This window comes from Panonychus citri, unplaced genomic scaffold (genome assembly GCF_014898815.1).
Source record: "Panonychus citri isolate SS breed McGregor unplaced genomic scaffold, ASM1489881v1 Contig00141, whole genome shotgun sequence".
Classification (NCBI taxonomy): domain Eukaryota; kingdom Metazoa; phylum Arthropoda; class Arachnida; order Trombidiformes; family Tetranychidae; genus Panonychus; species Panonychus citri.
Window position 1 is genome coordinate 3,337,473 of NW_026515546.1, and position 26,520 is coordinate 3,363,992.

The 26,520-nt window shown below is 31.4% G+C and overlaps 3 protein-coding genes, 1 non-coding gene and 1 pseudogene across 4 annotated transcripts; 3 read left to right on the forward strand and 2 right to left on the reverse strand.

The window, feature by feature from the left end:
• Positions 1 to 379: 379 nt before the first annotated feature.
• Positions 380 to 452, reverse strand: Trnar-ucg (transfer RNA arginine (anticodon UCG)). The gene has a single exon. It is a non-coding gene; the product is annotated as a tRNA-Arg (tRNA).
• A 912-nt stretch (positions 453 to 1,364) lies between these two features.
• LOC128395853 (probable phospholipid-transporting ATPase IIA) lies at positions 1,365 to 6,660 on the forward strand. The gene is made up of 4 exons (XM_053356338.1): positions 1,365 to 1,651; positions 1,834 to 3,935; positions 4,055 to 4,909; positions 4,986 to 6,660. Exons 1-4 carry the CDS (start codon positions 1,506 to 1,508, stop codon positions 5,318 to 5,320), a joined length of 3,438 nt encoding a protein of 1,145 aa, XP_053212313.1. The 5' UTR covers positions 1,365 to 1,505; the 3' UTR covers positions 5,321 to 6,660.
• A 2,273-nt stretch (positions 6,661 to 8,933) lies between these two features.
• Positions 8,934 to 14,030, forward strand: LOC128395854 (paired box pox-meso protein-like). The gene is made up of 4 exons (XM_053356339.1): positions 8,934 to 10,228; positions 10,352 to 10,602; positions 11,397 to 12,438; positions 13,122 to 14,030. Exons 1-4 carry the CDS (start codon positions 10,132 to 10,134, stop codon positions 13,130 to 13,132), a joined length of 1,401 nt encoding a protein of 466 aa, XP_053212314.1. The 5' UTR covers positions 8,934 to 10,131; the 3' UTR covers positions 13,133 to 14,030.
• A 2,937-nt stretch (positions 14,031 to 16,967) lies between these two features.
• LOC128395683 (stearoyl-CoA desaturase 5-like) lies at positions 16,968 to 22,363 on the reverse strand (annotated as a pseudogene).
• Positions 22,364 to 22,460: 97 nt separating this feature from the next.
• LOC128395681 (presequence protease, mitochondrial-like) lies at positions 22,461 to 26,443 on the forward strand. Its single transcript, XM_053356142.1, is given in 6 exon segments — positions 22,461 to 22,611; positions 23,112 to 23,721; positions 23,794 to 23,954; positions 24,067 to 24,879; positions 24,881 to 24,927; positions 24,930 to 26,443. Coding segments are annotated over 6 exon segments (3,069 nt in total). The 5' UTR covers positions 22,461 to 22,585; the 3' UTR covers positions 26,342 to 26,443.
• The last annotated feature ends 77 nt before the right edge of the window (positions 26,444 to 26,520 follow it).

The window sequence follows — 26,520 nt, forward strand, 5'->3', positions numbered from 1 at the left end:
TTGATTATCGATTGTGTACGAAAAAGACAAACAATCAACAAATTGTAATTTTGCTTTTCTTTTCTTTTCTCTTTTCTATTTGTTTAATTAACAAATGGAAAGAAAATTTTAATTCACAATTAAGGAAGAGATTGAAAAGGTCATTAACTTTTTTCTTCTTCTTCTTCTTTTTCGTTGATAGAATTTTTTTTTCGCATCTAATTAGTAGTTTGTTATTCATTCGTCTGTGCGCAAGTCAATCTGTATGAATACGAAAAGGTGATTGTGCTTTGCACGTGTTGTTCGTTTGGACGTTCAAAAGATTAGAACGAACTTCTCGTTTTTGTTTGTCGAGAGAATTTCAAATTCGATGGTGAAAATTTTTCGAAAAAATAAATCTCGACCTAGGCAGGATTCGAACCTGCAATCTTCTGATTCGAAGTCAGACGCCTTATCCGTTGGGCCACTAGGCCGATTCATACAATTGAAGGTCGAATTAGCCATTATAAAGATGCGTTCGAATTTGTTACTTTTTAATCAGCTAATTATTTCCAAGAAAAAGATTAACTGAATTCGTTTACGATCTATTCCGTTTCTAGGGTAGTGACTGATTCATTTGCATTGTTTTGTTTTTCTCCATGACCGAGATTCCAATTATTGTTCGTACCTTTTAGCGATTTTTTCTTTTCTTTTCTTTTTCATTGATGACAATCATTCTCATTCGAAGTTGTAATTACGACAAAGGGTAATCGCTGCAACAGCAGATTGAACTCGATAAATTGTATCTCTATCGATCTCATAAGAGTCAACACGAATATGTTTTGCATGGAATCTTTTTTCTGATGAGATTGAAATATTAGATGCTGAACTATCTTGTCTTCGGTGGCTTCCATGGTAGGGGAGGATTTTGAGGTGAAAATGCTGCTCTCAAATGGCAGCAACCTCATCAAAATATTCCGGTGTATGAAACTTTACCCAAATGTATCTTCTTGAAAATCATTTCGTTACGAGTTAAAGTTCCCGTTTTATCAGTTAACAGATGATATACCAAGGTCTTCAGGTATGGTGGTTGTTCGTACAATTGTTCCAGGAATTTCAATATCTCGCTGAATCATGTAAGAGTAAACAACACGTCCCATTTCTAGATTAACTTTCAATGAGAAATTTTGTGTTTTCATCAATCGAATTTACCGCCAAACGAATCAATGCCATCTGTTGGTGGAGAAAATTATTATTCTCCAAGGAGTAAAAATTAGTTCTATACTCTTTGTTATTTTCTGTATTTGATTTGTTTCTTAATCTCATGTTCACCTTTAATTAAAAGAAAAGGTCAAGCTAATGAATAGTGTTGGTGAAGAGTGTAATCATTTGAAGAGAGAGTACGATCAATGTTTTGACGGGTGGTTTACTAATAAATTTCTTAAAGGAATTGACCAGGACACCTGTGAACCAATATTCAAACGTTATCAAAAGTGTGTGCTCAATGCCATAAAGAGTAAAAAGATTGATATATCTATCGTTAATCAATGAAACAATCACCATCAAATCCTACAGGTGGTTGTAGCAATTCCTCTGATGATAGCCTAATTGAGTCCACTGAGAAAGATTCGCTGTTACATTCAAGGAATTCTCAATCTAGAACACGCCAACCAACGTACCTTTTTCCTCTTGGGTAAGTCTCTGTCTCTCTCTCCTCCCTCTCTCTCTCTCTCTCTCTCTCTCTCTCTCTCTCTCTTTCTCTCTCTCCTTTTGTCTATATGTTTTTATCTAAAGTTTTCTCTTCTCATTTTTTAATTGTTTATTCTATTCTACACTTGTTAATATGATATTTCCTCTTGACTCTTTCTCATACAGTAACCGAAGGCCCAGCTTGGGATCGGACCAACTTAATCCATCTGCATCTTTATTTAAACGTTTTAGTTTCCTGTGTTGCCTTTGTAACTGTTTCTCATCTTTATTCACCAAAATGGGTGGAATGTTTTGTCGTCAAAAACATTATGAAGCTCGTACTGTGACCATTGGTCGACCCAATATTCGTGATAAATATCCAACCAACATCATACGCAATCAAAAATATAACATTGTCACCTTTTTACCAGTTGTTCTCTTCAATCAGTTCAAATTTTTTCTCAACCTTTATTTCCTTTTGATGGCTTGTTCCCAGTTCATACCTGAATTTAAAGTGGGCTTATTGTACACTTATTGGGCACCTCTTGGTTTTGTTCTTGCAGCAACTCTAGCTAGGGAAGCTGTGGACGATATATTACGTTACAAGAGAGACAAAGCTGTTAACTCACAGTTATACAGAATTTTAACACCTGAAGGTGTTGTTGCTCTTCCCAGCTCTAAAATAAGAGTTGGTGATATTATCATTGTTGACAAAGATCAACGAGTACCAGCAGATATGGTGTTTCTTAAGACCAGTGAAAAAAATGGTGCATGTTTCATTAGGACTGATCAATTGGACGGTGAAACTGATTGGAAGTTACGGCTTGCTGTCCCTGCAACCCAAGAATTTGATTCAATTGAAGAAATATTTAAATGTGATGCCGTAGTTCACACCGAAGAACCTCGTCTCGATATTCACAGTTTCAATGGTAAATTCACTTTAAATGAAGCTGCTATCTCATTGGGAATCGAGAACACTTTATGGGCAAATACTGTTATCGCTTCCGGAACAGCAACAGGTGTTGTTATTTACACTGGTCCGGAGACTCGAAGTGTAATGAATAATTTAGATCCAAGGAGTAAAGTTTGTTTATTAGATATTGAAGTTAATGAGTTGACCAAAGTGCTATTCATGGCGGTTGTCGTTCTTTCCACCGCGATGATCTGTTTAAAAGGTTTTAATGGTCCATGGTATCGTTACTGGTTTCGATTTCTTCTTCTCTTTTCCTACATTATACCAATCTCATTGAGAGTTAATCTAGAAATGGGACGTGTTGTTTACTCTTACATGATTCAGCGAGATATTGAAATTCCTGGAACAATTGTACGAACAACCACCATACCTGAAGACCTTGGTAGAATATCATATCTGTTAACTGATAAAACGGGAACTTTAACTCGTAACGAAATGATTTTCAAGAAGATACATTTGGGTAAAGTTTCTTATACACCGGAATATTTTGATGAGGTTGCTGCCATTTTGAGAGCAGCATTTTCACCTCAAAATCAGCCCTACCATGGAAGCCACCGAAGACAAGATAGTTCAGCATCTAATATTTCAATCTCATCAGAAAAAAGATTCCATGCAAAACATATTCGTGTTGACTCTTATGAGATCGATAGAGATACAATTTATCGAGTTCAATCTGCTGTTGCAGCGATTGCTCTCTGTCATAACGTTACACCTTCATATGACAATGATATTGACACATTTAATGTTGCAGGAAATTCATCAGCCACTTTAGATCTTCTCGGTGAAAGTAATACCTCACTCTCAGGTAATCCATCTGTAGCAATACCACTTTCAATGAGAGGAATTTCTTACCAAGCATCGAGTCCTGATGAGGTGGCTTTGGTTCAGTGGACTGAAAAGGTTGGACTTGCTCTGGTTCACCGTGACCTCAACTCAATGAAATTGCGAAATCCACTTGGAATGATCATGAACTATGAAATACTACAAATTTTCCCATTTTCATCTGAAACCAAAAGAATGGGAATAATTGTTCGTGATATAGCAACAAAGGAGATTATTTTCCTTCTCAAAGGAGCTGATGCTGTAATGAATCAAATTATCCAATACAGTGACTGGTTACAAGAACAATGTGATAATATGGCTCGATCAGGATTAAGAACTTTAGTTGTAGCTCGAAAATTTCTAAGTGAAGATCAATACGCTGATTTTCAATTACGATATCATCAAGCGAAACTCTGTCTTCATGATAGAGCTGCAAGGATGAGCTCGGTTCTAGCAACTTTAGAAAAAGATATGGAGTTACTTTGTTTAACAGGTGAACAATTATTTACCGATTAGTGATAATAATCATGCTTTTTATCTGATTACTTTTATGACTCCTTATAATTTTACTAACGATTAGTCATTTTTTATCTATTTCTTTTCTGTCAATAGGCGTAGAGGATAGATTACAAGAAGGAGTTCCAACAACTTTGAAAGGATTACAAGACGCTGGTATTAAAATTTGGATGTTAACTGGTGACAAACTAGAAACAGCTCAAAGTATTGCTAAAGCATCTCAGCTTGTAAAGAGAATGCAAGAAATGTACGTTTTCCGACCAATAGAATCGCGAAGTGAAGCCAATATGGAATTGAATAACTTTCGCCGTAAAAATGATTGTCCACTTGTTATAAGAGGTGAAGATTTAGAGATTTGTCTGAAAAACTATCCACAAGTATTCATGGAAATCTCTTGTCAATGTCCTGCTGTTATCTGTTGTCGTTGTTCACCAACACAAAAAGCTGAAGTTGTTCGTCTTATTCAAAATTATACCGGAAGACGTGCCTGTGCAATTGGAGATGGTGGTAATGATGTGTCAATGATTCAAACTGCAGCCATTGGTATTGGTATTGTTGGTAAAGAAGGTCAACAAGCCTCACTTGCTGCAGATTTTTCCATCACACAATTTAATCATATTTATCGTCTTATCCTTCTCCATGGAAGATATTCTTATAAAAGATCAGCCCAATTATGTCAATTCATCATCCACCGTGGTCTTATTATCTCAACCCTTCAAGCTATATTTTCATCTATTTTCTACTTTGCCTCAGTTGCTCTTTATCCAAGTTTGCTCTTGGTTGGTTATGCAACCATTTACACCATGTTTCCCGTCTTCTCTTTGGTACTAGACAAAGATGTACCACCTCATCTAGTCATTCGTTATCCAGAGCTGTACAAGTTAATGAAAGGTCGCTCATTAACTTATAAAACCTTTTTCATTTGGGTTTTAATCAGCATTTACCAAGGAGGTGTTATTATGTATGGAGCAATGTTACTTTTTAACGATGAATTAATCCATGGTTTTAATCAGCATTTACCAAGGAGGTGTTATTATGTATGGAGCAATGTTACTTTTTAACGATGAATTAATCCATGTGGTTGCAATAACCTTTACCTCGGTCATTCTAACAGAACTACTCATGTTAGCTTTTACCGTTCGCACATGGCATTGGTTAATGATTGTCGCTGAATTTATTAGTTTATCCTTCTACTTGATGACTTTGATAATATTCCCACAATACTTTGACGAAACCTTCATCCAAACTCGTGCCTTCCTTTGGAAAGTCATTCTATTAACTGTTGCCAGTTGTTTACCCTTGTATATTTTGAAGTTTTTGCAACGGAAAATCGCCCCACCAAGTCATTGTAAATTGACTTAATTATGTATTAGAAAATTGTGTAGACATCGTAAATTATGTACCCGATGTCTTTTCCCTTTTCTCTAGTGCTTTCACTTTCTCCCCTCCCATTACAATCACTTTCAATCTCTATCTACGCATAAACAAAACATTCTCTCTCTCTCTCTCTTTATCTCTTTATCTCTTGCTCTCTTTCTCTCAGTTATTATTTTGTAAAATATACTTGAGAAAAGAAATCAAAACATTGGAATACTTTATTCTCCATAAATTTGAAAGCGTCAAAGCAACAAGTCAACTGGAATTTGAAACCAAAACAAAAGCTTTTCAAGCTTTAATTATTCATTTGTTCTGTGTAATCTGGAAAAAGAAATGGCGTCAACAGGATGATTTAACAGTTAATCAAAAAACTTGAATCACCACAGGATAACATCAATTGGAATCACCAAAAGCTGAAGCATTCGTTAACTGATGAGCAAAAAGAGTGAACCTTTTATATCAATATCATCATAATCACAATGAAATCACAAATTAAAAGCTCAAATTAACATCCAAGCAATCTAATAGGATGAAAGGAGATAATGAAAACATCAAACAGTGAAAGTAACAACAACTTAATATCTCAACTATACCACCATAATAGCAACATAACGGAAATAATGAAACACCGGAATGATAAAAAATCAACCAAGATAACCTTGAAAAAGAAATGATTTACATCTAGAGTGGAATGAAATTAATCACCTCTGTTATATTAGCTAAAAGAAAAGGATGGCAACAAATACATAAAAAAAATCAACCGAGAATAAGAAAACTCGTTCTTTCTATATTGTATATTTTGCAAAAAAAGAAAAACCAACACAAATCAAATCAAAAGCTTTTTTCTGTCTAAGGTTGATCGTAAAATTGATTTGATAACATTACTAAATTACTAAATCACGTTCGTTTCTCCTAATTTTCATCTTATTCTCCATTTTACACCCTTAATTTCCTCCTTAAATTTGTCTCTAAAACCCTTTCCTTTTCTATCTCTTCTCTCTCGTGTTTATTTTCTTCATCTACACTTCTTTTTCCTTCTTACATCTTTAATTCATATTTTTATCCCTTCAATGTGTTGATAAATTATCATTTTCACCTCTAATCAACATCTCATCACATGGAAGGAAACAGTAAAACAATTAATGGAGGAGATGCTAAGAAATGTAAAGAATTGAACAAAACGGATTAATGAAAATAATCAAATCTTAATCTCGACTTAATGAGAGGCAAAAGATGTAACCATGTTTATATTTTACTGTTATATTGAAAGTTAAAGAAATGAAAACAACAACAACAACAATTAAAACGACATATTTGGACTAGAATGACAATAATTTGTATTTCCAAACTGATTAACGTGCCAATCAGCCAAAAACAAGGTTTTATTGCGTATCAATTATTAATTTGATTTTCCATTTGAGAAAAGATTTGATTTAATTGTTTTATCCTCTTTCATTATATTGGCTATTAATTTTTGTCTATTTTGATTATGTTAATCATTTTCAATTCAGTGTTATTATAAAATAAGTGTAATCATAATTATCTTGGTGATGATGATGGTGATGATTATTGTAACTGTTAATTGTGTTGCTCAACTAAATGTCGAGGTAAGCAAATTTAACCACAATTATTATCACAGTTTAAACAGCAATTTAAGAAAGCAAAGTTAGTTAGTAAGTTAAATTGTTCATCATTATCATTACCATCTTTATCGCCATCTTCATCCTCTCTCATCCTCATCCTTATCTTCATCATCTTCTCATCATTATAATTAAGTTTGATAATAATCAAAGATGTTAATTATCAGCTGAAAGGATGGAAAAGCAAAATGTTGGGATTATGGTCAACTGATTATCTTGATTATCAATGATTCTAATCATTTAACAACACAAATAAACAATTAAGTTGAAGTTAAGGTTAACTTATGATCAAGTTAATTGCAGTTTCTGTGGTTAGAGGAAGTGGATTATTATTATTATTATTAATATTATTTCAATTGATTGAAATTAACTTTGATTGTTACATAATCACTGTGATATTATATTTATTGGCTGTGATAATTGAGAAATTAAAACAATGACAATTTAAAAGAAAACTAAATGACAAAATGACTAAAAAGTTACAATGAGAACAATTTAATTTTTGTTGAATGAAATGGTTACCGTTAAATTAAATTGTTCAGAAAGAAAAGTTAAAGATTAAATTGATGTGTGTTAATTACAATGATAATTTGATGGTGAAATTAACCAAGCAAGAAGCTGGAACAGAAAGAGGAACATTTCTAGACAATTTAGTTAATAACAATTAATTGTATTAAACCATTGTTGAGTTAATTGTAATGACAAATTTTCAATTAATCTTCAATAAGTTGAACACCGAGTTTTAAAAAGTCTTTGTAATTGTTGAGTAAATTGTTTCGAAAGCGAATCAATCTTAACACAGTATTTAAGATCAGATGACAGACCCAAGAGAGAGAGAGAGAGAGAGAGAGAGAGATGATGAGGATGGAGATGATGAAGATGATGAAGATGAGGATGATTCTGAAGGAGGAGGAAGAGATCCAAAGGAACCCGCCTCGACTTGGTGGGTTTAGAAGATGAAAACAAAATATTTTTTTGGCAACATCTTCGATCAGAGAAAAGAAACATCATCATCATCATCATCATCTTCTTCTTGGTAAAAAAAGATGATGATGATGAGGAAGACGACGAGGAAAAGACAAAGTTAATTGTATCTTTTTGTGTCTTGTTGATTATATTTAAAGGCCGTTTCGTTGTCAATTGTCGGTTATGGTTCAGCTGATAAGTCACTTAACATTCACGTACATTTTGATTTGGTGTCAGTTTGACAAACTAATAATACAGTTTAACATGATCAACATCATCTTTATCATCATCATCATCATCATGAGTAGTATCAATATCATTCATAATTATTACTATTCATCACAGGAAACAGGAATAAAAATTAACCCACTTTGGATGAATTAAGTTTTAGAAACAAACAAATAGTAGAAAATCAATTTCTTCAAGAAAAGTTTTCCAATCATTTGATTAGATTGTTATAATAATTAATTTTTATATCGTAATAGTTGTGATAATAGTTTTGTCTTTGAAAGGCTTATAATTGATTGACGTGATTGTAATTGTTTGTGTCCAATGAATTTGGTAAAGTTTTACACTTTTGTTTGGCCTGATTGTGTTTTGATTATTTTTGATTAGCACTTAATTGTAGTTTCACACAAACTCATATAAACCGATATCACAATCACAGCAAGAGACTTGAACATCATCAATATCAACGTGCCAACGAGTCAAAATTAACCTTATGTCCATAGTAGTTAAACTAACCAGTAATTAACATTGTTCATTTGCAAGTTTGACAGTTTAGAGGGAAAAAGGATAAAGATGAGGATGAAGATGAAGATGATGAGGATGAGGATGAGGATGAAAAAGTAGTAACAAGTGTAGAAGATGCAAATGAAACTGAAAATCAAGATCAATAAAAGGTCAAGTTTTTCATCTCAGTGGAAGGTTGAAGTTACTTCTTGACCTTTCACTCTCTCTCTCTCTCTCTCTCTCTCTCTCTCTCTCTGGTCAGTATCTCATAAATTGATGACCAGTGTGACCAGTAATTAACTATAATTAACTTACTTCAAGTAAAAAAAAAAAAGAGGAAAAAGTCAACTTAATTTACGAGACAATTTAAACTCTTTTGAATCTGATTCTTTTCTCGAGCAACGGAACAATAACAACAATTAACTAACACACAAAACAATTTATCCAATCGATAAACAAGAAAAAAGAAGAGAAAATTAAATCAAATTTCCAAACTAACAATTAAACTCCTTAAACTATCACAATATTATAAACTTTCTGAAAGTAAATCTCATCAATGAAACGATTGATTTGCAATTAGTAAACAATGAAAATGATAATCAACCAAAGAGTAATGATCAATAGAGCTTAGTTAGTGTCCCATTCTTGATTGCTCTTTGTAATCAACCCATCAAAGTTAAACAATTTAAGGTAAATCAAAATGACTATAAAGTTAATCAACGTTAATTATATCAAGAAATGTAATAATTATAATAATTGTTAAAGATTTTGCTGTTTCTCCGCCTCAAGTTGATGTTAACGCCTAAACTTGAACCATCTTAACCAATGGTAAATTGTTTGCAGTTAAGTTAATCAACCAATGGGAGATGTTTATTATATTATATATACAATTGGTTTGTACTGTAAACAAAATGATGAGGATGATGATGAGGATGGAGAGATGATGATGATAAGGAGGATGAAGATGAAGATAAACACAAAACAAAAAAGTTAAACTTAACAATTGTGACTTGGCTTTAAAGTGACTTCAATGTTACAAATACTTTTGAGGTTTTGTATAATTATTATGGTTTAATTGATGTTACAATTAGTTTTATAAACTTAGTTAGTGTTGATTGTGTTTAATTGTGATGCTAAATCTATGAACCATATAACCAAATCATCATCATCAGGAATCATCTTCATCTTAGTCTCAATCATCCGAACCCGTTATATTTGAATGCCCGGTTGATATTCAAACAATTTAAAGTAACTTGAGAAAATTTATTTTCTATTAATAATTTACTTTCTTTTCTATTCTTAATTGTTCAATTTATCTTCACCATTTTCACGAGTGATTAGTGTGTTTGTGTTTTTCTGTGACAATCAATTTAAATCATCAACGGATTTGGATTATCAATTGAGATTTTCTTGTTCGTTAACTTTATCATCAGTGCCTCGAGACTCAACAAACTTTTCATGTTTATGTGTCAACAACAATCAACTTCATCGTTATCATCATTATCATCTTCATCTTCATCATCGATTTCATCTTTTTCTTCAATGAATTCTATTGGTGAGTAATCTAATATTTGTTGTTCGTTGATTTCGAGATTTTTTTTTGTATTTTCCTGTTGCAATTTCTTTTCATTTTGGATATTCCATTGTCGATTTAATTGTGATTTGTTATTTTCTTTAGCTCGAGTTAATCAAATTCACGGGGAAGTTAATCAACTTGGTGGAGTTTTCGTCAATGGTCGACCTCTTCCAAGTGAAATTCGGAATAAAATCGTTGAATTATCTCATCTTGGAGTTCGACCTTGTGATATCTCTCGGAGATTAAAGGTCTCTCATGGTTGTGTCTCCAAAATCTTAGCCCGTTTTGCCGAAACAGGATCAACCGCTCCAGGGAACATCGGTGGTTCCAAACCCAGAGTTTCCACCAAAGAGGTAAATGAATAACTAATTTCTACTAAAATTTGACTAATCTAAATGATCAACAATCTATGAATTAATCTTTTCCAAATTCGATGAAAATTACTGAGAATCACTCGCAGATCTTACTAAATACACTCGACCAACACAATCTGTTATTTTCTCTTCCTGGGAAGAAATTATTTTCTTAGAACAGAAAAATCAACAACAATTATCATATTCGAAAAGCAACAAGTAGTAACAATTTTCTAATAGCAATTAATCAACAACATAATTCTCACATTTTCACCATAAGGAAAACTAAATCACTCATTATGTTTACTACCAAGATGAATAAACCACAATTAACAGTAATCTGCTCTCTAGGTGAATTTTAAACAACCTAATCAACTGATTCTCAATAAAAGAGCTAAAAGTTTCTCTATGTAAAGTTTTTTTTCTAGAGATTTACTAGGAAAATTAAATTTTTATTCTTTATGAGGTTTTGTGGTTTAACTTTTTCTGTGGTTCAAATGTCGGTGTACATGGAAGCCGAAAATAGGACTCAAAGAGACCTCAGTGTTTGTAGAAAAGCAGCAAAAACCAAGCGCTAACACTTCACTACACTGACCTTTAACCTGAGAGTTTCAGAGTGGAAATAGTTTGACCTCTAATTGCGACAAATTTTCATCTCATACAATCAACGTAACGAAATATTAATAGTACATTTACTTTTTTCGTAATCGTCGAATTTGTTTTCTTGTTTTTCTTTTTCTCGTTGACTGTTGAATTGTTTTTAATTCGTTACAATTTGTTAATTGTGTTGTCAGGTCGTTGCTGCAATCAGACGATTAAAGAAAAATGATCCTGGAATATTTGCCTGGGAGATTCGAGAGGCTCTTCTCAAAGAGGGAACTTGTCATCAATCAAATGTTCCCTCTGTAAGTAGCATCAGTCGCATCCTGAGAGCTGAAAAAAACAGTTTATCTTCATCTTCTTCATCATCTGTATCATGTTCATCACCTTTATCAACCTCAACCACTACCACTAACCTTTCATACACCAATGGTTACGTCAATTGTAAACGAGGCCCACCGCCAATAGCACATCATCATCCTCACCATCACCCACACCACCCACACCATCATCATCACACTTTACCTCTTCAACATCACCCCCACCATCACCATCACCATCATCATCCTTATTCAAACAGTTTAACTCATCATCATCATCATCATCCATCAACAGGCCCACCAACCAATTCAATAATTCACAATAGTCCCGAGTCTCTTTCACCCTCCGGGTCGAGTCCCTCCTCGTTTTACAACACCCTTTACTCGAGTTACACTTACCCTGGTTCGGGTAATTTAGCTCATTCCATGGATTCACCCTCCCTGTCCACCTCATCGCCGACGACTCCACCATCGTCCATTACGACCTCTGGTTCAAATCATCATCCAAATTTATCCACATCTTCAACCTCTTCCGCCTCCGGTCATCCAGGTCAAACAGTTTCACCCTGTTCACCTTCAACTGTCTCACCTTGTTCATCGGCTTCAGCGGTCGCTGCCACCGCTGCTGCGACAATCGCTTATCACAATATGTCCAAAGCTTTTTCAACCGTTGAAGCTTCAGCTCTTTACACACCAGTCTATCCTGGGTTCACTTGTTCAGCCAGTGGGGTGGCTGCAGCAGCCGCTGCCGCTGCTGCTTGTGGTCACATTCAGATACCCAATCAACATCCCTCAGGCAATTCACCGGACACAACTAACTTTGCCTTAATGAATAGAGCTTTTAATTCAGTTGATTTGGCAACAGCAATTAGACATCCTTGGACCTCTACTCATACAGTTACCAATCTATTGGCAGGTTAGTTTAAACAATCAAACAATTAACTCTCGAAACTTTTTCAAACTTCAATTATCATTCAGCTTTTCAATCAATTTAATTGTTGTATAATCGCTTAATCTAAATTATCTGCATACAATTTGCTTTTCCAATCAATAATTAACCTCTTCTTTTTCCCCTCTCATAATAATTATTATCAATTCTCTTCAATATCACTAAATTGTCAATACAATTAACTTTCAAATATCAAAGAAAGAAGATAATTAAAACGTTAAACTAATTAGTTATTAATAGATATCAAGTTATCTTAATTTTTTTTTCTATTTCATTAATCAATCCAAAAGAAACGAGAGAGAGAGAGTGACAATTAATTATTAACTGGTAATTGAATGATGATAATTATCATTGGAAATAATCACAATTTACTTTGTTATTTACTGTTAGTTAATTAATTTGATTAGTCTCAATTTTTGAATCACAAACGCAATTAAATTTAAACTACAAACAAAAAACTTTTAGTGAAAATTTTTCAATTAACTTTTTTTTTCCTCTTTGCATCATTACAATCAATTTTAAATTACAATTAACAGTAATATTGATACAGTAATTTTGTTAGCAATTAAATTTGATAGCAATAATCACTTAAATAATAATTATGAACAACTAAATTAATAATTAATATCAATCTTTTCTGATCCATTTAGATTTTCAATGAAATTAAAACTCACAATCACAAACCCCAATTCAACAAATACAAATCAATTTTAATGTAAAACAAAATGCAATGTTAATTACAATTAATAAATTGCCGCAAACAATCAATTAATTAACTAAATTGTTTCTCTAAAATTACTTAATCACTCATTAATCCAATCAATGATATTTCTTACAAAGCCAATGGATACAAAACTACAAGAGTTAACCACTTCTAATACTAATCACAATTAACTTGAAGCGATTGACAATCTTATTTTAAATTTGATTGTTATGATTAACTAGATGATGATTATGATGATGATTATATAGATTCAATAGGAGGAGGATTAAGAGGTGGTGGTGGTGATGGAGATGAAGGAGGATTAACCAAGATAAGAAGGTGTGGATTAAGTTGATTATAATAGTTAAAGTTAATGATGATTAACTTGGCTTGGTGACAATAAAGTGAAATTGGTTGACAGAAACTGAATCAACTGATTACCATGTTGAAATTAAATATAAAAAGCAAAGCCAAAGATTGTTAAACAATTTGTGGTTAATAAGTGAAAATTTGTTGAAAGAAGATGATGATTTAACTTGATTCATATCTAAATCAGTTTCTTTAGGTTAAATTATTACAATCAATCAGCAAACCACAATTAGACCATGAAGACTAACAACAATCAAAGAAAGGAAAAAATTTAATCAATCATAAAAAAAATTAACTTCCAAATAATAATAATAACATTAATGATAATCAAGTCTCTCTCTCTCTCTCCCTCCTTATCCAATTGAAACAATTTACTAATTGTTAATCAATCGTCTTTGGTGGTGTACAGGCTTGGATAAGAGACAATTGATTCAATTCTATCATTACAATTAAGTTAATTGTGAACCACCGACGACGATTCTAAATAAATGATTACGACGATTTATCAATTGTTTCCATCATTAAGGTTAATAAGCACTTCAACAGTTTCTTTGGGGGATTTTAGTTTTTTTTACTTCTCCTTAATCATTTACAATCTAACATTGATTAAGACAAGAATTTAGTTGTTACGATGATGAAATTGTACTGATTAAGATGATGATTAAAACGGAAGCTAAATCTTGTTAAGATGGTGCTGATAGAGGAAAAAAAATCCAACATGAAAATATGATGAAGTAGATGTTAGATTGAGAAACAAAGGTTATCCATTGATGATTAAGATGAGAAGATGATGATTATGATCTATACAAAGAGTTTGTTTTGTTGATGATGATGAGAGGATGAAGATTAAGATTAAGATTAAGATGATGACGAGAAGAAGAAGATACTTACAGGGAGAGAGAGAGAGAGATATAAGAGGCGTGAAAAGGAAAATATGAGCTTCCGAAAGCGTCGGAAGAAAAGTCAAAGATAAGAAGGAGAAAAAGAGGAAGAAGATGATGAAGATGATGAAGAGAAGATGATGAGGATGAGGATGAGGATGAATGTAAAATAAGAAGATGAAAATATCTAGATTAGCCCAAGCTGAACCCACAAAGAGTATAAAAAATGATCTCTTCCAATGGTTAATGTTACCATGAAAATGTTTCCGTTTTCTGTTTGTCTTTCAACTAGAAAAAAAAAGTTTCTGTTTATTTTTCAATCTCTTCCCTAATGTGTCCCAATTAGATCAACAATTAAAAGCTCAATCAGCTACACACCGAGAGAAATACAGACAATTAAACATGTAACAATAGAGAAATCAACAATTAAAGTTAATTTGATAATCCTTTGAGTCTCTTACAATCATCATCATGATTAGAGGATGAAATGATTATTATTGAAAAAGGATTTTGATTGTGAACTTTATGGATTTTGATTTGATATTTTTATAATTTTTTCGGGAAAAAATTATTAACTAATAATTTTTTTTTTCTACTTCTACTACATAGACAATAATTTATTACCATTTTAATTGTTATTAATTGTCGGCTTGTTTGTTAGGACCAAGATTGTTGTGAGTATTTTGTATATTATATTTACTCAAAGAAAATGGGAGTTAAGCTTCCGTATGTTAATTCATCCGAATCAACTCCTCCGTAGTTAGTTAATTTAGTTAATTTCAAACACAATGATATAATTCATTTTCTGGTGATCATCAGAAAGCCAGCACAATTTAAACGACGGCAATTTCCAACAATTTATAAATCATAATAATCATAAAACGAAATGATAATAATTCACTTTCAGTTTTTTTTTCTTCTTCTAATTTTGTACAAAGGCTTTTTTTTGCTTCGTACTGTTTTTATAATTATCCAATGATTATGATTAGTTAACAATTAACTAACTAAACCTCAACCAAACTCTGAGAGCCGTGCCGGTGAATGTTAATTATTATTACAATTAAACTAACTAACTAACTCTTTCGCTAAAAATATATTTATTTATATAAGTTACTTAATCTTTTACTCAGTTGATTTCATTTGTTTTTCCTCATCACTTTTGTTATTTTACCTTAATTGTTGTTGTTGTTATTGCGATGATATTAACATTTAATTACAATTAACGTTTGCTGTTAAAAGGTAAATTGATTCTCTTATTATAATTGTTGTTGTCATTAAAATCCGTAGTAATTAAAAACCTGAGTAATTAGATGGATGATAATTTGATATAGTTTGAATATACAGATCATTTAAACAACAATATAATATTTAAATTACATTTTTGTTTTAATTGTCTTGTTGTTGATTGTTGGTTAATCAGATTTTCGTGATGGTTAATCAAGAAACACTTCTCAACAGTATTAATTTGTTTATAAAAAAAAGAGTTGATTGTTGATGTTGCCAAAATTAACCACAAATTAATATTAATCATTTAAATTTACAATATTCTTGGCAATTATGATTAAAAATATTCATCATTATTTCACAACAATTTAATATGATTAAGTTATCATTTGGAATAATTTTTTTTTCGTCTTCTCCCATTTAAATTGTATAGTATTTGTATCTTGTCCTAGGTTAAATTGTTACGATTATAATTAACACACAATTAAGATGGAAAGAGGAAATAATTAGTTTCTTTGTAAGTTATTCCGTCCAATCGATCATATGAAAAGTGTATCATGAATTAAATTGTTGATTATTGATTGTTGACTGTTTTTAAATGAGATTAACTAATGTAAACATGTGTGTGTGTGTGTGTGTGTTGATATGATCCGTCAAGATAATTGTGATAGATTTAAATTGTTACATTCGGAAATTGATGTTCTCTTGATTAGTTTCATATTCTTTCACTTCTTGTCTTTATCCTTGGATTTGTGTTGATCTATTTTGTTTTTTTCTCTGTTTCTTTGACAATACAAAATGTTTCACTTTGATTGTTGATGAATTTGTTGTTGATTGTCAAATTTTTTGAATATTTTATGACACACAACCACACATATATGAATACATAGAGACTGAGAGATACATAATATACCAAAATAGATTGTGTTGATTGTTGATGTTTAGTTAAACACGAGGAACATCAGAAAAAATGTTGAGAAAAAAATTTCATTTCTTTTCCTTCATGGAAAAGTGCATTTGATATTTTCTTTTATATTATAACAGGAACCGAATCTTTTCCTTTTCCAACTTTAGAACGTAACTTTTCATCGATTAACCAAATTTCAAATGATTGATTCTCCTTGATTAATTCACTCGATCATTAACATCTTTTAAATTGTTTGGTTTCCTTGATTAGAGTTTAAATGTTTCGTACCGATGACATAACAAGGGATTGGATGATTAACAGATCTTGAAGGTAAGAGAAAGAGAGAGAGAGAGAGGGAAGATAACAATTAAGATGAAAAATAATATAAATGAGTATATGAACCATTGGATGCTAATTTTTATAATAATAATTGTAATAATATTAAGATAACAAATAAAATGATAACTTTGATAGCAAAGGACAATAAATTAAATTTCATTTTGTTTGCGTTTTTTTTGTGGTTCATTTGGGAGTTGATTTGTCATTTTTGCAACATTGTTTTTGGTTTTTCTTTTGAGTTTCCGATTGTTGCAAGTTGGTGGTTTGATTAATTGTTTGACGAGTTGATTAACTTTTACTTTTTATCCATTAAGTTCATCTCCAGATCGTAATTTTCTTGCACTAATCGTTTGTTTATCCATTGTTTTTAAATTATATGCCAATCCAAGGTAAGCACAAGTATCAATGAAAAGTGTGGTTAGATTACATTTCCAGCCCCATTCGGAGGTTGAATAATCTTGAGGGAAAGTGTGATGATAATTATGAAATCCTTCACCCATCGCCGTTAACGCAAGTCCTATGGAATCACGGGAATTGATTTTATTATCATATGGACGTTGACCATATAGGTGAGCAACACTGTTTATACAGAAAGCGATGTGAAGGGAAATCACATATCGTAAAAAGAAACAGGTAAAAACGGATATTATCAAATCTTCGGACCAAAAATAATATGGTATGAAAGTTGGAATCACCAATCCTATTAGAATCACCAATGGAATATAAAATCTGTCAAAAAATGTAAATAAAAAACAATTAGTTATCCAAAAAGGAAATTAAATTGAGGCTTATAGGGAGGAAGAGATCAGTCTATATAAAATGGTGAGTATAATCTTACTTTCTTTGATACCAGACAACCGGATCTGCAGAAGATCAGAGTAATCAATTTGTTTGCTTTTAATTGCAACTGCTGGATGTTTAGTTACAATTAACCAACCAATGTGACTGTAGAAAAATCCTCTTCTTGCATCATGTGGATCAGCATCGGTCTCACAGAATTTATGATGAATACGATGGTCAAGACACCATTCATATATGTCTCTTTGTAATGAAAGTGTTTGAAGAGCGGCTAAAAATATACGTAAAGGTAGTTTAGCTTTGTAAGCTCGATGTGACCATAGACGATGAGCTCCAGCAGTTACACCAATTCCACCAAGAACAATTAAAAGATAAACTGTAATGAAGGAGAAGAAAATAAAAAACAATCAATAAATTACAACGAAAAGAAAAATAAAACAATTTGACCAAGAATCGAATCAAAATCTGTACAATTCGAAATCATCTCACCAACTACCTTCTTAAGAATACATAAACTGGACCAAAATTTGTAAATTTAATAAACTGGGCAATCAAAATTAATCAATTTCTAAACTAAATTAATTCTAATCAAAAGATCAACAAAAAAAAATTAGAAAAAAAATTTTTTCTATTCGATTATTTTTCGCTCGATTGTCGCTCCATCTGTTGTTATAAATTCTCACTTTTCGATTATAATTTTTTTCTTTCGATAACTGAAAAAGTTAATCATCTTCTTAATTAATGATGGAAAAGAATCATTTGATTGACATTTTGTTTGCTCTTTAATTGTAACAATTAAAATCATGATCATCATTTTGATTTCTTTTTCAACTGTTTAATTATTTTCATCTGAATATCAACATTGATCAATTAAATTGGTGCTTAATCATTGTTTCATCAGAATCAGGTCAAGATCATTTAATCAGAACATATTAACAATTGTAATTAAAATTTGCTGAATCACATTATGTAATTGTATTGGTAAAAATTAGCAAATCAATTCTGAACAATGAACAATTATTATTAAGGATAAACAATTAACCCAAACCCTGAAAGATATAAATATTAAAAGTTATTAAAGTGAAATCTTTTCTTCCGGATTTAATCAACCATCAAATGATTTAACAAATTAATAATAATTTTCTCACGATATTAATCAGATTATCATCATGGTAATTACCATGATTAGAATAGGATAATGTAATAGTCAACAAGATATTATCATGAGATAATCAATGGTTATAAGATTGAGACAATTGGTAAACAATCAGAAATTTGATTGAAAAAAGGGAGTTGATACAATCATCATTTTCATTTGATTGTTACAATCAAATCACGCTATTTAGCCCTTAAATTGTGTAGACAATCAATCAAAATCTATTCTTTATGATTTAAGATAATTTAACATCAGAAGAAAATGATTAACCAAAGTAATCATTCAACTAATTGTTTACCTTTAACCTTACAGAGCAATTAATTTAATCAATACCAAGAGAGTTCAGAAAACCCTAATTAATTAACTAAGAGATAACTAATTGTTCTTGATTGTGATTTATTATAAAAGGAATTACAATTACAATCAACTAATAACAACTCGATTGAGCTTTTATGAAACTTTTAATTTGATCTTTCGAGATAATTAACAAATGATGTAATGCTAATGACAATTAACTTGAAAGGTAAGTAAAGAATTAGTTAATTTAATGATTGTCTTTTTTACATCGTGAAAACGGATTAACTTAAATCTTTACACTTAAGTAATAATATAAAAGATGAAATCATTTTAAAGATTAACTTTAATCACGAACTGGATTAAGACAAAATGAGATTTAACTTATTTTTAGAAATATTAATTTCTGATATTCTAATGAGAATCAAGTTATTGAAATAATTGATTTTCCATATGCAACAAGATTTAATCACTTAAAGGTTGAGATTAGAGGATCAAATTGTCAAGCTAATTGTTGCCAATTCAAGTTGAATAGCAGTTAATTTTTCCACTAATTGTGATTACATGATTATAACTCTTCGTTTTTCCGTCACAACAATTGAAAAATGAACAAAGAAAAAATCAAAGTCAATCAAATGATTAACACAATTTCTGGTCAAGTTATCAAAATTCATGGAAACTATGGAAAGTGTGATATCAACATGATTAATTGATGGGCTTGATTATCTGACCTCTTCTTAATCATCTCTCTCGTATTATTACAAAAAAATTCAACCTAATCATCAAAATAATCAACATCAGGGTAAGAAAAAAACTCCATTCATGAAAACCTCTCATTCGAGCTCAGGTATCCATAGCGTTTTGGGCGTTTTCCTTTTCTTTTTCTCTCTCATTCACTTTATTACAATTCCTCCTTCATCTTCTCAATAATATCACAAAATTCATCATCATCATCATCATCATCATCTATTACACTGAATGTCCTCCTTTCCTCATGTTACTATTCAATATGTAAGCGTGTTCAGTACTTGCGATTAGAATAGAAAAACAAAAACATTGTAACAAAAATGGGAAAAAGTAAGAAAAACCTAATCAATTGATCATGAGAATATAATGAATCACAATCGAGTTAATTAACCGGCGAAATTAATCAAATAGTTGTGATTTTATCAGGTAAAAGAATAGAAAATTATAATCACAAATTTAGTTGATTCGATTGTTAGTAAATTCCCAACGATTAATATTATCATAACTACTTATTTATGATGTTTGTTTGCTTTTTTTTCTGATTGTTCTAATCAAATTAACTATTGTGATTTCCTTGATTTGGTTTCCGTTAATACTTACAACAATTACTTTTACTATTATTATCTTTCATGTACTTTGGATTATTAAAATTTACAGTTACTTTTTTAGTCTCAATTTTGTTTTCTCTTCCTTTTTCCTGGACATCATCATCTCCCATCAACAAATATGGTTACTCATTGGGATTTGGGTGTGACATTGGTAAGATGAAAAAGGTTATATCATTGATTTAATATTAAAGGATAAATTATTAGTTGGTCAATCATCATGTCCATTTCAGCACTTTCTAACAATATTATCATTTTTTGCTCTTACTTTTGTCTCTCTCTCTCTCTCTATCAAAGATCTTGTTCTGATTAGTTTCAATGGGAAAATTTGTCTCAATGGCTTAATTACAATCGTTGTCAATATTATTTATATATAAGATTTTCTATCATAATTAAGATAATCGTATTTCAGGTAATGTATCTGAGAGATAATAACAGAAGTAAAAATAATTATTATACCAATTGTAATGTTCATCATTTGATAATATGTTATATGTACTTGAATAGAAATGATAATGATAAGTGTTCATTCAAAATGAATTATTGTTCAACTAAAAAAAACTCTGAGAATATGATTAAGCTATTGCGATGTACTAATTACTATGAATTAGTTAGAAATGATTGAGAAAAAGATACTTAATTGTTACCGTTGATTAGAGTACACACATAGAGAGTGAGAGAGAGAGAGAGAGAGAGAGAGAGAGAGAGAGAGAGAGAGAGATTAAATTAACCATGTTAATTGTTGTGAAACAAACTAACAGAGAGAAACACTTACCTGTAAAATGAGTTTGTCTTGGCATAAAATGATAAATAAAATCCATAGGTAGAAGCTAAATGAATAATTATAAAGAAAATAATCATTGGCCATATTAGTGAAGGTTGATAATTAGTAGTAGTAGAATTGGTCATCTTAACATCGGACTTGACCATTTTAATAGAAAACCAGAGAAATTAATTTTGTGAAAAGAGAAAAAAAAAATTATCTCAATCGCGATCGTGAATATTAGATGACAATTAACTAATGATGATTGTGATATTCGTCGTTTAATTTAAACTGTCATTATACTAAATGAGTGATAGAAGAAGAAGAAGAAAACAATTTGTTTGGTTAAACAATCAACCTTAATGGTGATGGTAATTGTGTCGTACAAGCTTAGTTAATTGTCTAGCAAAGAGTAACAATTTATAACCTTCCAATACAATATAATAATAATAATAATAACAATAAACTAATGATGATTGTGATTTGGTTTTGATGGGAACAAACCAACTAACATAAACAATAGGAACAAAAATAAAACCCTAGGTGAACCTGAAGGAACTTGACTTTTATTTATTACATTTAATTATTATAATACTTATCATGGACTACAAACGACATCTATTGATACGAACTAGTCCAAAAGGTGAAATAATAACCCACACATCGTATTTAATTGTAAATAAATGATAATAAATAATTGATTAATCATTGTAAAAGGAAAGTGATTAAAAATGATTCCTAGTCATGATTGTGTCAACAGAAAATGTTAACAATCATTACAGTTACAAAAGAAACACGTATCTCAATAAAAAAAGACAAAGTAACATTGAGAAATAAATAGTTACCCTTAAACATAGACACATATTCGGTAAACAATTAAATTAACTGACAAATAATCTAAAAAAATGCCAAACAATTAATAGAAACAATTTAAATTGTTCTTACCTTTAAACAACATTCGCCATCTTGGATTGGATTCCCTCCTTTTCACTTTGATCCATTTTTCGTTTTCTTTTTCTTTTCCTTGTTGGTTTTTTCCATTACACTTTTAACAACCAACTTCTCCTTAAACTTTTAGATTAACCAGTTCTCCGAATAGATTAATTATTAATCACTGATTAATTAATAAATAGAATAGAAAATTAATTGAAAACAATTGATTCTTATTCCCAATTGTTTACTTTTCGAATTACGTGTCGCCATCTATTGGTGACGAATTCTACTAAAATCAAACATATGGTTTTCGGTTTAATTTTTTTTCACTTAACATTTTTTTTGATTCTCTTCATTTAATTTAATTGTTATTGTTTGCTTTTGATTTAAAAGCTATGTTTAAATTGTTGCAAATCCAAAGGTAAGCAATGACAATTATTGACTATTACAATTAGTGATTATCTATGCGTCGATTGTATGTTTTCCTGTAATTCGGTGTTTCATCAACTAATATAATTTATTTTTCTCTTTTTTCATCACCATTGAAATTTAAATCTCTATTTTCTTTATTCTTATATTTTCTCTCTCACTCTCTCTCACTCTCTTTTCTCTCTTTTTTCTTTATTATCTTGATTTTTTTCTTCTCCTCTTGTTACTTTGGTTGTTCTTCTTCCCATCAAAACTCTTTTTGTATTCTATTTTTTTCTCCTTTTATATTGTTCTCTCTTACATCTCATCTCATCTCATCTTTCTCTCTCTCTCTTTCTCTCTTAATCCCTTTTGTTAACATTATCGCCATTTTTTCTTGCTCTTCGTATTTCTTTTTCTTCCATTGGTTATTTTGTTACTACTCTTCTCTTTGAATCAATTTCATTTCATTTCCATTTTAATTTTCTTCCATCTATTATATAATTTTTAAAGATCTTGTGGTTGTAAACATAGTTTGTTAACTTTAACCAATCTAATCAAATCACGTGGAGCTATGATTTCAACTGGACCATCCGGAATTATGTCATCATTTAAAGCTGGTCAACAAATACATGGTTATACTTTGAAAAAGATTGAAGATGTACCCGAATTATTGGCCAAGGCTTACTTTTTAATCCATGATAAAACTAAAGCTCAACATTTACACTTATGGAGAGAAGACAATAACAATCTACTTGGAATTGCTTTTAGAACAACTCCTTCCAACAATACTGGTGTTCCTCATGTTCTTGAACATCTTGTTACCATGGGCTCGTTGAATTATCCATGTCGTGAGATATTCATGAAAATGACCTCACGTTCACTGTCAACTTACATGAACGCTTTCACTGGACCCGATTATACATGTTACCCTTTTTCAACCACCAATCCAAAAGATATGGAAAATTTATCAAAGGTTTACCTTGATTTCGTTTTCAATCCAACTCTTAAAGAGATTGATTTCCGTCAGGAAGCCTGGAGATTGGAACATGCTGATGTTGACAACAAGGAATCACCAATCAAATTTAAAGGTGTCGTTTTGAATGAAATGAAAGGAACTCATGTAAGTTTTTCCTCTCATTCTCTATACGATTGATTAATAACCTCGTTCTGTTTAATTCTTGAATTCCCTCAGTCAAACAATTCAACTCTCTATTATCGATCAATCCTACAAGCCGTTTTTCCCGATGTCGTTTATCAATATGACTTTGGAGGTGATCCATTAGATATTCCCAGATTAACTCATAAAGAGATGACAGAGTTTTATTATAAATATTATCATCCAAGTAATGCCAGGTAGGTTATTATTACTAATTACCCTGATTAATTTCACATTTATATCTATAGATTAATGTTATTAATAGTAATGAATTAATTTGTCATTTCATTTGATGTTTTCTAATCACAGATTTTTTAGTTATGGTGATTTACCTTTGGAAAAACATCTCAAATTGATTGATGAAAATATTTTATCCAAAATTGATCATAATCCAAATGTCAGAGAGATTTCTAAAGTGTCCGATCAAGAGAAGTGGAAAAGTCCAAAAGAAATTGTCACCAAATGTCGACCTGATCCAATGACCCCTTTCCCGGATAAGCAAACAACCGCTAGTCTTACTTATCTTCTCTGTGGTATCGATGATAACTACGAATCTTTTGTACTTTCTATCATTGGGAATCTTTTAACATCCGGCCAAAATGCTCCCTTCTATGAATCTCTCATCAGATCTAATTTAGGAATGGACTATTCGTCTGGAACTGGTTTCTGGGATTTCACCAAACAAACTCTTTTCTCAGTTGGTCTACAAGGAATTCATGTTAACGATTCTGAGAAAGTGAGAAAAGTCATCTTGGAAACTTTTACTCAAGTTGCAAATGAAGGTTTCCCTCAGGAAAGGATTGATGCTCTTCTTCATTCAATTGAACTTTCATTGAAACATCAACCTGCTGATTTTGGTTTACGCCTGTTAATGGCTATTCAGGCAACTTGGAATCATGATGGAGATCCAGTTGGTGTTCTGAGAATCAATGAGAACATTGAACGATTTAAAAAAGATCTCTCACAAAATCCAAACTTCTTGAAGGATAAAGTGAGAAAATATTTCCTCGACAACACCCATAATCTATTCTACATTATGACTGCATCAGAAGATTTTCTGAAAGAATATACTGAAAAAGAAAACGCCTTACTAGAAGAAGCATTAGATAATTTGTCACCCGAGGAAAGAGAAAGTTTACCAAAATGGAATAGAATTGAAAGATTATGTTGATAAAACATGGACGCGTCATGTTTACCCTGTTTAGATGTAAACACTGATATTCCTCGAGAAATGGTTACTACCAATCTGAATAACACCCAGATTTCATCAATTCCTGTTCAAATCTCACCACAGCCGACAAATACAGTTATCTATTTCCGATCAATCATCCCACTTGCTGAATCAGATATACCAGCTGATCTGAAACCATATTGGCCCATTTTCTGTGAACTAATTACCAAATTGGGTGCAGGCTCTCGGGATCATAAACAAATGGATCAAGAGATTAAGATGAGAACCGGAGGATTAGTAGCTCGATCTCATCTCAGTGAGAGTATTGATACACTTAATGAATATAACACTGGTGTCCTCTTGTATTCTCACTGTTTAGAAAGAAATTTAGATCATATGTTAAAACTGTGGTCTGATATTATGAATCACATTCGTTATGATGAAGATGAACATTTACAACAATTAGTTAAAATGATGGCTTCCGAAGGAGCAGAAAATTTAGCTCATGGTGGTCACTCTTTCGCTATGGTTCGAGCAGCTTCATCGCTTAAAAGTTCAGGCGCTTTTCGTGAAATTTGCTCCGGTTTATCACATATTGTTTTCCTTAAAAAGTTGGCTGAAAAGGATGATATCAATGATCTCAGAGAGAAACTTATTTCTCTGGGTAAACTTGTCTTCTGTAAAGACGCGATGAAAATTTCAATTAACGCTGAACCTTCAATTATTGATAATTCATTGGTTCATTTGGAAAGTTTCATCAATCAATTACCACCCGGTGGATCACCAGGTCTTAATAGATCGAGTGAAATTAAATATCCAATCGAGAAGGAATTGAAAAAAGAGCATTTTGTATTCCCATTTAATACCAATTTCGTCGCCAAATCAGTTTTAACGATTCCATATGATCATATCGATCATCCTAAACTACGAATTATGGCCTCACTTATAACATCCAAATATGTTCGTGAAGAGATTCGTGAGAAAGGCGGTGCCTATGGAGCTGGAGCGTCGATCAATCAAGGAGGAATACTTTCTTATTATTCTTATCGTGATCCAAATGTTACTCGAACTGTAAAAGTATTCGATGAATCTCTGGAATGGATTAAAACGAACGATCTAGTTAATCAACAATCACTTGACGAAGCTAAATTGTCGGTTTTCCAATCAATAGATAAACCAGTTACTCCAGGTAGTCAAGGTACTAGAATTTTTCTCGACGGTGTTTCCGATGAAATGTTTCACAAATATCGACTTCGATTACTTGATGTTACCCTTGATGATGTTCGAGAAGTGGCTCAAAAGTATCTCGGACCCGAAGCACATCAAAGATACGCCGTTGTTGGACCTAAAAATGATGAACTTAACGAAGACAATGGTTGGAAAGTAATCACTAACGCCGACACAATCATTTAAAATCCAACTAATTAAATCCCTATTATCATATAATGCTAATAATAACATTGAATCAATATATACACAAACACACTTATATAAATATAAATATTAATTGTACTAAATTAATTTAGTAACGTTTACTATTAAAACCAAATCTTTTCATTTCTGAGAAAAAAAAATCTCAATTGATTGTAATC